Source organism: Muntiacus reevesi, chromosome 11, assembly GCF_963930625.1.
Source record: "Muntiacus reevesi chromosome 11, mMunRee1.1, whole genome shotgun sequence".
Lineage (NCBI taxonomy): Eukaryota > Metazoa > Chordata > Mammalia > Artiodactyla > Cervidae > Muntiacus > Muntiacus reevesi.
In genome coordinates, this window is record NC_089259.1 from 74,820,410 (window position 1) to 74,833,969 (window position 13,560).

Here is a 13,560-nt window from a genome sequence, read left to right on the forward strand (position 1 = left end):
GCAGGTAAAAGATGAAAGCTTCCGTGTGTCATTAAGCTAGACCTTCACTTTCAGTCCATCCCTATGAAACAAGGCTCCTCTTTTAGCTGCTTCCTCAGCTTACCTCATTCTATGTCAAGGGACTTGGTAGTTTTCAACATTTATTCATAAGTCAGACATAACTTGCTGTCTACAGGAAAACAAGATTATGACTTGGAAACCACCTGGGGTGATACAGCATGGTCACTCTTAGATGCTACACTCAGGGTGGCATCAAGCAGCTGCCGTTAATTGTGTGAAAAATTAGATTTCCCGTAGCTGCTAAATGAGATAAGATGGTTACAGAATAGAACAAGAAACTCTGCAGAGGATGAATGAAATGCCTTGCTGCTGAACAGCTATGGTTCGGAAGGATGTATTTTAAGGTGGTGCCTTCCCATCATGATGATGACCGCCCTGTGTGCTTTGCTGCAGGGAATGGAATCTGTAGCTGTGGAAACTGTGAATGCTGGGACGGATGGAACGGAAATGCCTGTGAAATCTGGCTCGGCACGGAATACCCTTAATGATTACATGGCAGGGAACCGGGTTCTTCTTTCTTCTCGGCCCTCAGAACGTATAAATGCAGAGGAAACCATGTATAATCACCACTACGACAGGTCAAACAGACTATTGTATGTTTTTCTCTTTCTGAATGCCTGAATGAAATCTGGGTACCCATTAAAAATGAGCTAAGCAAGTTCTGATGTAAATAGCATCAGAAAAAACTTTTCCTACCTTCATTTACATCAGTGGTTCTCAACAAGGGCAAACTTTACCACCCAGAAAACGCTTGACAATAATGTTTACAGGTAATTTTGATGGTCACCCTGGGTGGCGTGGAGGGCATGTTGGGGGTGGACATCCAATGGGTGGGCGCCAGGGATGCTGTGAACATCCTCTGGGGCATAGGACAGCTCCCCGCAACAAAGAATGACCTGACTTCATGTGTCAAGGGTGCCTGAGCTGAGAAACATTGAATTAGATGGTTGTTAGAAATGCACAACCCTGTACAAGAAAGACCATATTCGTGTCTAAGGAAAAAATACAGCCTTACATAAATCCATTGATCATATTTTGCCAGGATTCCATATCACTTATCATTTCCATGGAGACATAAGGTATCCAGACACACATAGGATATGGGGCAGAAACTACATCATCAGTGCTTTTGAAAAAAAAAAAAAAACCTGGTCATTTTAGCCATTAAGTCATTTGTCTTATCCCACTTTAGACTCACACAAAAAAAGACTCTCTTAAGATGAAGGAAGATATTATGAAAAATGTACAATTCAACATTTTAAATAAATAGTGACATAACTTGCTTATATTCTGTGTCAGTATATATTTACCTACTGAGGATTAACACCCCCCCCCCAATGAATTTTTATTCAGGGGTATCTATCTTCTATTTCTAGAACATTTTTTAATATTGAGCAGGAGTTACATGTATAAGAATTCTGATTTTTTACTGTTTACTCCATGGTAACTTGCCTTTTATAAAGACAGCATATAGTTAGATGTATGATGGGCCTGAAATATATATTCACCTCCCTTAAAAACTCTTATTTGTAAGGATACATTACTTATTGGAAAAGTAGGCTCATGCAAAGAAATCAAGAACTTATATTAAGATAAAAAGTCTCAAAAGCTCAGAGCGTTTAAAAAAAAAATCCAGAAATGCCTGAAATAGAAATTACAAGTATTCAGTCAATAATAAGAACAAAATGTTTATTTTCTTAATGGTGAAATTCTGCTCTGTATGAAATTCACATTGAATTATGAAAATGTACAATAATTCAGACTTCCCTTACATATTTACAGTTAAATCTACTTATACACATTAGTTAGGTAACCTTTAATTATTTAGAGCTAATAAAAACCCCACTTTTTTTTTTTCTAAAGGCGATTTCTATCTTGTAAAATCCTAGAATAATGTAACAAAATCATTTCCGTATTAAGATGAAAAGTTTTCCTTGGAAATTTTACTTGATGATGTAAATATTCTAGAATTGTGGCTTGGACTTTTCTAAGTCACATCACCAAAAATAAGGAAAATATGCATCTGCTGAGTCACTGAAAAATTTAATATTGAAAATTATTTAAGAGAAAATTTAACTGATGCTGATTTTGATAGTACTAACAGTGTCCTCGTACTTTAGGAGATTTATAAAATTGTCACTTCTATCCTGAGATTAAGGAGTGCAACGATGTGATTGTATCTTTAGTCTCATGTATATCAATCAATAGATCAGTTTTTGTAAACGAGGGAAATATAAGCTGTGAAGAAACAATACAGATTATACTCTTTCCTCTGTCTAAACACTTCAACCCTCAAACAAAGCTGTTATTGTTCAGTTGCAATTCTGATGCCTTATGTGATGTTGCATAGACACTCAACGTCATTACCTTATCCAGCCATCATAATTTGTACAAAAGACCTTCAGGTTCCTTTCTTGCAGAACTTTGGTTTCTATAAAGGACCAGATGGTAAACAGTTTAGACTTTGTGGGTCACATACATCTCTGTTACAAATTCTTGTTTGTTTTCATTTAATATTTTAAAGCTGAGAAAACAAAACCAATTCATTCTGAGCTCCTGGACTGTAAGAAACATTGGGAGATGAATTTGGCAGGAGTTTGCCAGCCTCTGCTCTACCGCAACTGCTCTTAGCTTCCTCTCTTATCACATAACCCTCCGTGTGTCTTCTTTTCCTTATCATTCTCTACATCTGTTAACCCTTTTCATTACAGAACCTACAACAAAAGTGCTGTTCTTTTTCTATTTTCATTTAACAAAAATGTCCTTGGCATTCATGTTTTTTAAGAAAAAAATATGGAGAAATTAGTGTATTATAAAGTTCAAAATGTGATTGGTCCAAATTTTTTGACAAAGCTGAAAATATATTTCAGCTCTATTCTGGGGTTCATTTAGCTCAGAATTATTGAACCAAAAGGGAAACTACGGCATTAAGTCACATGGTACCTACACGCTAATATTATTCTTCTAAAACAAAAATATTTTCATTTTACCACTTTCTGTCTGCTGCAACAGTTCATCTGTGTGTGTATGTATGATTTGGGGTCTCTAGCAATGCAGACATCAATTTAGATCTATGAAGAAGTGATTTAACTTACATGTTTAAGTTGGAGAAAAATAGACATAGTTACATACAAAGACATAAATTTCTACCCTTCTTAGATGTGATTTTGTACTTTGACTTTTGATTCCATAGCTTAGATAGAAACTCCCTCTTCAAAAAAAAAAAAAAAAAAGGCAGGGCAAGAATAAACTTATAATAGTTGGAGGGAAATTTCATTGACTTATTCAAGTTGGTCGATAGTTATGGTGGAAATACGTCTATTGGGAATGATACATGTTTGCCAGTGGTGTTAGCACCAACCCAGTTTGCTTGGCAAACCATCACTGAGGAATTCTTTCATAAAGGACTTTTGAATAAGAGTCTACAAACATCCTGAGACCTAAGAGAATCACCCTGGACTGAGCTAATCTGGATCCTCACCATGCATTGGAAGAAATTGCCTCCACCACTTCAAATGCAAACACAACATGGGGATTAGACCAAATGACAGAGAAAACCAAGAGAAAACAAAAACAAGACACAATTCAACATTTGTCTGCAGACTAACTATCAAAGCTTTTGAAACCCCACTCAGTATTGAGACAACAGGTCACTTTATAAGCTAACAAAGCTACTCTAAAAAGTGTATTTTACTCCAGAGTAACACAGTTCACATCTGGAGTCTGAGATGCCTGGGTTTAGCTCAACAGCTGTCCCTGGATGTAGTCTCCTTCTAAAATGTTCATACTCCCTCTAATATTAGGGAGAGAACTTTAAATGAAGTGGTACATGTCTAACTTTTATGTCAAGAAGTATTTTTTTCTTGTTTTTTAAAAAGAGCCAAATCCGATATTGGTCATCCTGAAAACAGCTGACTGTTTTAATGCTTTAAGCATTCATTAAGCAACTGGCCAGGTGTGATAAAGAAACTCCTCTTGCACTCCAAGAGGCAAATAATTAGATGGACCATGGCAGGAGTCTTGTGGGTTCATCATGACACTTTTGAAGCCAGTCCTGAACCCAAAACACTCAGGGCAAAGGAACGTTTGGAGCAAGAACCTCTGAATTCTCCAAGATTTGTAATGGAATGATGCTCAATTCCATTGTACTCTTTATATAGATTGGAGCATTTGCCTCTCTTCTATAATTTTTTCAGGTTAAGTTGTAGCAAAATATTTTAGCAAACATAAGAAAATAAAATGGTATTACTTGAAATATAAAAACAATGAACATTCCAGAGCATTGTTGAGGAATGAGTGAAGCAACAGCTACCATAACAGATCAGCAGACGTAACCCTCCCACACCAGATATGGATGCAAAAGGCATGTGATACTGGAAAGACTCGATAAAATCAACATACGTACATGTAGGTACAGATCACATGGTGGTCTCCAAATACAAATGAATTCCATCAGATTTACTGTACAGAACATCAATGGTGACAGATTGCACTTAAAACAGCAAACTTAGTTTTTGAGGGGGGGAAAAATGGTGGAGCCTTATCCTGGAAAAATAGCAAAAGAGGTATCATCAAAGAGCTAAAGTCTTCTTTGGCATGGTAAAGGGGGAGACTGAGTTTACCAAACTTATTTACATGACATTTCTATATCTGTGGGCGATGCAATGCCATTTTGTTACATAAAGTTGTTCGATGTTGTTGAATATGCCTTCATATAAATATTTTATTCAATATGTTGTATTTATGAATACAACAAATGATATTAAACACGGAAACTGTACAATGCAGACAAACTCTTTGTATGTAGATTGAATAATACACACCAATGGCTCTTGAAACACAGGTCCTACAACATGCAGTTCATCAGTGCTGTCCTCGTTCCATGCAACAGGTCAGACCAGACACAGAGGAAATGATCTAACTAAATCACAAATAACAAGGACCCCTCTGCAGTACGTCTAAACATATATTAGAAGAAAGTATGTTGACATCCATTCATAGGGATAAATGCCCTTATAGATAACTCATGTAAAAAATAAAACAGAGGCACACATTTACTGAAATCTCATTCATTTACAAAAATAAATCTTGTCATAATTTTAACCAATAAACAAACTTGCAGGAGAGAAAAAGAAACCAGCAAGTAGGGCTGATTACCAAAAACATATAGGTGGGGCTTTTTGACGTGTGTGTGTGTGTGTGTGTGTGTGTGTGTGTGTGTGTGTGTGCCTGCACACACATGCGCATGGTAGGGTAAGTCTATCTAACTGGAATTTCAAGTTGTTATTCACAGTTGGTCACATATTACGGAGTATATGTCTTCCCTAAAAATTGATTAATGTAATTCATCTAATGTATTTTAACTTAGCCTGTTAAAAATAATAGGCTTTGGAACAGTGTAATAAGAAATCAAGAGAGGTCAAAAGAATCATTTTGTTGTATTTGTACTTTAGCATTATCGACAATAAATCTACTCAGATGTTATGCTAACTTTTTATTTATTAAAGTGGAATTCAATATGAAAATGAAATAAGCATAAACAGTTAAATTGATAGTAAATCTTTAATCAGCTAAGCAGGCCAAAATTTTTAAAGGCTGGGCAAAGGCTGTCATGGAGACTTAGGAAAGCAGTGACAAAATAATTTCCCAGTAAATACAGTGCGGATGGGAGAAAATGGCAACTGGGTCATCCTTCCACATGGAAAATAACAAGAGGCCAGTACATGGATCCCACATATAGTTTTCTATAAATGAGGTTCAGTTTGGTCTCAATTAACTGTTCAGAGGAGAAAAACATTGAAATTTATTAAGTATACACAGAGTTAACAAATGTATTTCCAAACAGTTTAGTATCAAACATTGTGAAACTCTTTAGATCTGATAGTGAACATTTTGTATGGTTTCTTCACTGTGGAGTCAACTATTCCCGGACTTTCTCGTCGCTGTCCTCGCTAACCTCAGAATTCAGCAGTTGGAAATCCCAAAGGAAGTTAAGAAAGCAAAATCAAACAAAAGCAAGAAAACATATATATATCTCGGATGGACTGAAAACCTGATATTTGAACGTGTTGGTTTGCCTTTATTTTTAATCTAGAATAATTCAACAGACTGCATTCTGAGATCATGGCAAGGCACCGCTAACTCAGCTACTGGGCCATCTGGACCCCAGAAGCTGAGTCAGAGGTATGGACCGGTGAAATACACAGTACCTGACTCAGCATGCTGAGCTAAAAAAAATACTTTTTTTTTTTTTTTTTACCTAATGTGTCCGGTTTAAAAACTTGTCATTAAACACCAAAAATATTAAAGTCTAATTTATAACTAACGTTTGCATTGCTGCTGCAGGAAAGAACACAACAGCCGCCTTGCCCATGCTCTGCCGAGTATGAGTGGAACGCAGCCCAGATCGGGGATGGTGTTAAGTTTGGTTCATTAAAAACAGGAAGGATTCTCTATCTGAGATGGATTTAGGTAGCGCAATTCTTGTAGGTTGTTAATCAATTATTTTTTTTCCTTTTTTTTTTTTCCCAAATAATGAGGATTCATAGATGAAAAATGAACCTTAATCAGGCCTACAAGGCCTACAGAGTTCTTTTGACCCACTTTCTCAAAAACCAGTGGGTCTTGCTCGCTGGGCAAGGCAAATGTCACCATCACCAGTAAGCTTGTGATATGTATAAATCACACACACACACACACACAAAGAAACTAAGGGGGTGTCAAACCCAGATCACAGAGCGCTTCCCATGTCTGCGTCTGACCCCGCTTCTCAGCCCGGCCACGCGGGCCTCGGGAGCACGGTGTCTGCTACTGGACGGGGCGTATATGTGTGTTTCATCAGTCGTGTGAGCCGGAGACCACAGTCCTACGCTTTACAGATGCCATTTGTCATAATAGGTTTAGAAGGCTTTCTGTTTCCCTGATCGCTCTCCCAACTAAGCCAACCGCAACAGTTAAGATCGAGAGGAACACCATCCCTAACAAAAGGTCACAGACAGTAGAGCCAGCAGCCCTGGAGAAAATAAAGGGGAAGAGGAGAACTCCAGAACAGCACAGGTTTACAGCATCTAACTGGAAATTTACTCAGGAGTATCTGTGTGCTACAAAAATCGAACTGAAACACATGGATCTCGCGGAAACGGGGCTCAAAAAGGAATGTGGGTAGCTGTCAGCAGGCAAGGTGTCGCGGACTGGTGAAGGAGGTCATTCACATGAAGTGTCACGGTCACAGAAAAGATATTAAAAAGGCATTCCGTATCTGGTAGGGCATTCCATGGTCTGAGTTGAGCTGGTTGTCCAGGTGTCTTCTTCTTGTGGGGGGGCGCAACGCGTTGAGATTTATCCCACTTGCAACCAAGGAGTTCGGGCCGGTGGGGCGCAGCCTCCCCCCAGCGCGCCTGGGCCCCCGGAGGAGCGGGAGGGCCTGGCCGGGACAAATGGCTCAACAGCGCTCGGGGGCGACGCAGTCACAACACCCGTGAGGGTCTGGCTATGTCGTCTTACTTTTGTTGACTGGTTTGCCTCCATTCATGATGGCCGACGCGCTCGTGCTTTTGCTCGGCGTCACCCCGGCCTTCGGGACCGTTTCTCCGACGTCATGCAAAGATGGTTCTCGGTACATGGCAACTAGTGACGGGAAGGGGCAGGAGGGCAGAAAAGGAGATGTTACCCGGTTAGGTTCATGCGCAGACCTCCGCTGGAGGCCCAGTCCTCTTTTTCCCCAGAAGTCAAGTAACCCCTTCAAGAAGGAATTCCTGTTTTAAAGAAGTAAAATCCAGCCCCTGAACAGAAAGTATGACCTCCTTTGCATTTTCTGGTTTTGTGTCTCCAAACAGTGCACATGGGTGTGCCTGGAATTTTCTTGAGAGAGGTTATTTAAATGGGGGATGCACACACACACACACACACAGACACACACATGCATAGACACACACACACACACACACTGCAAACAGTGCACATGGGTGTGCCTGGATTTTTGTTGAGAGAGGTGGTTTAAATGGGGGATGCACGCGTACACACACACACACACACACACACACACTCCAAACAGTACACATGGATGTGCCTGGAGTTTTGTTGAGAGAGAAGGTTTAAATGGGGAATGTGCGCGCACACACACACCCCTCCACACACACTCCAAACAGTGCACATGGGTGTGCCCGGGTTTTTGTTGAGAGAGAAGGTTTAAATGGGGGATGCGCGCGCGTGCGCACACACACACACACACACACACACACACACACACACACCCAGCCACCCACCCCGTCCCGGGCCATAGGAAGTATGTGAGAATGGCAGGCATTTAATCCAGTTCTCTTTGTTCAAGGAGAAAAATTCAGATCTTCCTTCCACTACATGCTGTCAACACATGGACACTCATTCCCACTCATCTTCTCCAGTCTAGCTCTTTAGGTCATTAAATTCAAACTCTCAAGTGATTAAAAAGCCACATGGTCACACTATGTCAGCTTCAAAGCCTTGCAAAGCAACAGGCAAACCCAGAAGCTTCTAGAGCTCATTGTTTAGATTTTCTCTCCTGCCAGTCGTGCACAGACCCGCTTAAATAACTGAAGGCAAGTGTGAGGCACTTTATATTTTTATGCCTCATTTTCAGATGTAATACTGAAAATCTGTAATTAATATCCTATAACAAAGCCCGTCTAGTCAAGGCTATGGTTTTTCCATGGTCATGTATGGATGTGAGAGTTGGATTGTGAAGAAAGCTGAGCACTGAAAAATTGATGCTTTTGAACTGTGGTGTTGGAGAAAACTCTTGGAGTCCCTTGGACTGCAAGGAGATGCAACCAGTCCATCCTAAAGGAGATCAGTCCTGGGTGCTCATTGGAAGGACTGATGCTGAAGCTGAAACTCCAGTACTTTGGCCACATCATGTGAAGAGTTGACTCACTGGAAAAGACCCTGATGCTGGGAGGGATTCGGGGCAGGAGGAGAAGGGGACGACAGAGGATGAGATGGCTGGATGGCATCACTGACTCGATGGACATGAGTTTGAGTAAACTCTGGGAGTTGGTGATGGACAGGGAGGCCTGGCGTGCTGCGATTCATGGGGTTGCAAAGAGTCAGACACGACTGAGCGACTGAACTGAACCGAACTGAACTTAAGGTAGAAGTGCATAATGGTAAGAGGATCACTGGGACTGACATCCCAGGAGGCTCCAAGGAATTGAGTAGTATCTGGTGACATCACTGATTCCAGTATTTCATGTGATTTTGTTAGAAAGGGATCCTAGGGAATCCAGGGAAAGGAAATTCAAGACTGACTGGTGCTTGGAGAAAATGAGCTGACTTAAAATCTTCTGCCATCAGAAACACAAGTGAATTAGAGCTGCCCAACCTGCTTTTAGGGTTTTGAAAGCTGATATTTTATGAAGATACCTTATGTTTCATTAGGATGAACCACCACATGCATATATACACACATACATGTATATACAATAAAGTATACAAATCTTAAATGCACAAGGTAAGTAGACACCTATGGGACCACCACCCAGAGCAAGATAAGAGACATTTCCAGCCTTCCATGAGGTCCCTTGTGGCCATGGAAGAGTCATGGATGTGGAAGATAAACATGCACTGCATCATGATCAGGATAACGCACACGTGACACTCACCTTCCAATGGCTTGGGTAGAAAATGAGCTGCTGGTTTGGTTTTCTTTACTCTGTTTCCTTTCATAACTTGCCCTTCTTTATTCAATCCCAAAAACCAGGCTCTGCCAGATTCCTGTTGTCTGTACAGCATAGATGAGTAGATTACATAATAGTTTTCAAAAACAGATTCTTTAAACTTGCACTCAGGGGTAAAAAGTTCCTGTTGAGAGAAAAGGAAGAAATGAAGGTTAGAGGAAGGGGTGGGAGTTTCCTTGTATTTCCTCTTCCTTCTTGCAGAAACTCGTCTAGGATGGCTGACCAGGCAGCACTCGGGCATGGATGACCAGATGTTCCTCTTCCTATAGGTGTCAACTTTTATCAACACACAATGTGTTGAGAAGGAGCTGCTGCTTTGGGGAAAATATATATATGTACATATGTATGGGGCTTTCCAAGTGGTGCTAGTGGTAGAAAACCTGCTTGCCAGTGCCAGTGCAGGAGAAGCAAGAAACGTAGGTTCGATCCCTGGATTGGGAAGATCCCATGGAGAAGGAAATGGCAACCCACTCCAGTATTCTTTCCTGGAGAATCCCATGGACAGAGGAGCCTGGCTGGCTACAGTCCATAGGTCGCAAAGAATTGGACACGACTGAACTGACTTAGCACACACTCATGTATGTATGTATGTATATAGGCAAAACTATGGATGTCCTCTAATTAGAAAATAGAAGACAGGAGCAATAGTATTTGGTTGAACAAGATACAATTCAAGCAGGGTATAACCGGAAACAGCATGATAAAGTACCACCCTGTGCATGCCTTTGTGCTGAGTTGCTTCAATCACGTCCAACTCTGTGGGACCCCATGGACAGTAGCCCGCCAGACTCTTCCGTCCATGGGCTTCTCCAGGCGAGAATACTGGAGTGGGTTGCCATGCCCTCCTCCAGGCGGTCTTCCAGACCCAGGGGTCAAACCCATATCTCCTCTGTCTCCTGCATTTTCAGGTGGGTTCTTCACCACTAGTGCCCCCTGGGAAGCCCAGCACCCTGTATTCACAATAAATTTTAAAAATAATAATAATTTTGGGTTGGTCAAGAGGTTACTTTAGGTTTTTCTGTAACATCTTGTGGAAAAACCCAAATGAACTTTTTGGCCAAACCTCTAAGAGATATATTGAAGGTATTTGCTAACCTAGTTTCAATATTTCTGTAGGAATTATTATTCCATGATAATCTAACAGTTCCCAATCGTTCACTGGATCACTGATATTATAGGATGACATGTTTTACCTACAAAGAGACAGACTGACACCTCAAACTAAACCCCTGTCAATCAGTTGGCACACAAGCTAGCCCCTGAAGCTGAGGCCAGGGGTCGTGTTAGCTGGTCGTAGGGATGGGAGCTGAAAACCACGACCTAACCCATGGTCTGGAGCCCTCCTGGAGCTCTTCAAGAGAACCATCAACAGCTGTCATGACTAAATTCCACTCCACATACTTTGAAACAGCACAATGAGCTAACATGACAACCATGATCTACATCAACTGATGAATAACACACAGTTGCTACTTTAGACTGTCATTAATAATACAGATATTCATAGATGAGTTTTATATACTTCTAGAAGTTAACCTACAAAAGCATTTCTGATAGACTTCTCTGAAAAATAATTTAAAAATGCCACCTTCCTAGTTGCATATCATGGAAGTCACTTAACTAGCTTTTGTGGCTATTTTATGTAGGCTCAACACTGTGCTACTCCATGTTTATGAAATACTGGCGCAAAGCAGACCTTTATTGTCATTATCTTTTTTAAAATATCACGTACTTAAATTTTTTTCACCTTAATAGATTTTTATGACTGCTGAAAAATGGTAACTTTGTTTTCTTTTAAAGAAGTTATTTTCTTTATCTTTCTGGCTTACTTCACTCTGTATAATGGGCTCCAGTTTCATCCATCTCATTAGAACTGATTCAAATGAATTCTTTTTAACGGCTGAGTAATATTCCATGGTGTATATGTAAGCCAGAAAGATAAAGAACATTACAGTATACTAACACATATATATGGAATATAGAAAGATGGTAATGATAACCCTATATGCAAAACAGAAAAAGAGACACAGAAGTACAGAACAGACTTTTGAACTCTGGGGGAGAACGTGAGGGTGGGATGTTTTGAAAGAACAGCATGTATACTATCTATGGTGAAACGGACCACCAGCCCAGGTGGGATACATGAGTCAGGTGCTCGGGCCTGGTGCACTGGGAGGACCCTGAGGAGTCGGGTGGGGAGGGAGGTGGGAGGGGGGATCGGGATGGGGAATACGTGTAACTATATGGCTGATTCGTGCCAATGTATGACAAAACCCACTGAAATGTTGTAAAGTGATTGGCCTCCAACTAATAAAATAATATTAAAAAAAATAATAATAATAAAAAAAAAATAAAAAACTGAGAAATTGTTAAAAAAAAAAAAAAAAAAAAGAAGTTATTTTCTATACACATTCTGAAAAACACATCATTTAGGGTCTAAAAATATAAAACCTTTAAGAGTTAAAATTATGCTAACCATAATAAGGGGCATGACATTGTTGCCTGTAGAAATGTTCTTTAAGTATTTCCCATGAGAGTGTTAATTATCAAGTGGTGTCTCTTGCAGGATATAATTTATTCAGAGTGCTCCATAACTTTAATTCAATGAAAGTTAAATTGTTTTCCAAGGGGAACAGGTTTTGTTAATGGCAGATGCTTTTCATGACAAAGATGACAGTTGCAGTGATTAATTTGATGAGATTAAAATAGCAGAAAGATAGGTTTAGCCCCTCCCAAAGGAATTTATGTAGCCCTCATTTGAATAAGGTACCATCTGAAAAAATGTTCTGTTCTTCCACGAAGTTTTATTTCTCCAAACATCCTATTAGCTCTCTCACTAATAAGTGATAGCCTTGGTAAGTCAATCTCCAGGCCCTGAACAGAATAAAGACTGATAAAAGGGTCCAAGTTCACACTTTTGTGGTGAGGTAAGGAAAATAAAATGGAATGCTCTAAATCTGGCTTATCATCAAAAGATTAATAAATACAATATTGGTTGAACATGGATCTTCTGGGACAAACATAGAATTTGGCATGTTCTTTGTCATTTTATTGAGACAGGCCAAGGCATCCAAAGGGCTTCCCTGCTGACTCAGAGGGTAAAGAGTCTACCTGCAATTCAGAAGACTCAGGTTCAATCCCTGGGTCAGGAAGATTGCCTGGGGAAGGGACCAGCAACCCACTCCAGTATTCTTGCCTGGAGGATTCCATGGACAGAAAAGTCAGGCGGGCTGCAGTCCATGGAGTTGCAAAGAGTTGGACATGACTGAGCGACTAACTCTTTCACTTCACTTTCAAGGCATCCAAGCATAAAAATAAAACCTAAAGCAAGTTTTATTGTTAAAAATCTGTCTTAGAATCAACTGGGAGTGGGTTTGGCAAAGGCTGACCCAGTTGATCATTCAGGCGGGGAGAGCAGCTGGCACCTGCTGGCTAAGATATTGGGTCTCTACCCATAGCCTTCCCTTATTAAGAGGATCATAGAAGACTGATCTTAATCTCCAGGAAGACTGAACTCCAGCTTTGGAAACGCAGGTCCACAGAGTAGTCAACCCTTCCTTACATGGATCCGATCCCTAGTGCTGTGATGTATGAAATATGGAGGATGCTCCTTACCTTGCATCGGCAATTAGAAATGTAGTTTCTACTTTAAATTGACGAAGTTGAATATGAAAGATAATGAAGACCCTTGACTCAGAAGAAGTCTTTTATTCCCAGAGTGTACCTCAGTATGGTGGTGCTAATGGTAAAGAACCCACCTGTCAATGCAGGAGACACAGGAGACATG

The 13,560-nt window shown here is 40.3% G+C and overlaps 2 protein-coding genes across 4 annotated transcripts in view; one reads left to right on the plus strand and one right to left on the minus strand.

The window, feature by feature from the left end:
• Positions 1–4,168, plus strand: part of ITGBL1 (integrin subunit beta like 1) — a 215,464-nt gene extending 211,296 nt beyond the window's left edge. The window contains exon 11 of the mRNA XM_065902065.1: positions 454–4,168. Coding sequence (XP_065758137.1) covers positions 454–545 — 92 coding nt within the window. The 3' untranslated portion in view covers positions 546–4,168. The remainder of the gene's footprint in view (positions 1–453) is intronic.
• A 3,381-nt stretch (positions 4,169–7,549) lies between these two features.
• FGF14 (fibroblast growth factor 14) overlaps positions 7,550–13,560 on the minus strand; it is a 600,669-nt gene continuing 594,658 nt past the window's right edge. For all 3 annotated transcript variants that reach the window (XM_065902091.1, XM_065902089.1, XM_065902088.1), the window contains 2 exons: positions 9,699–9,897; positions 7,550–7,686 (listed from right to left, as the gene is read on the minus strand). In XM_065902091.1, the coding sequence (XP_065758163.1) occupies positions 7,550–7,686; positions 9,699–9,897 (336 nt within the window). The remainder of the gene's footprint in view (positions 7,687–9,698; positions 9,898–13,560) is intronic.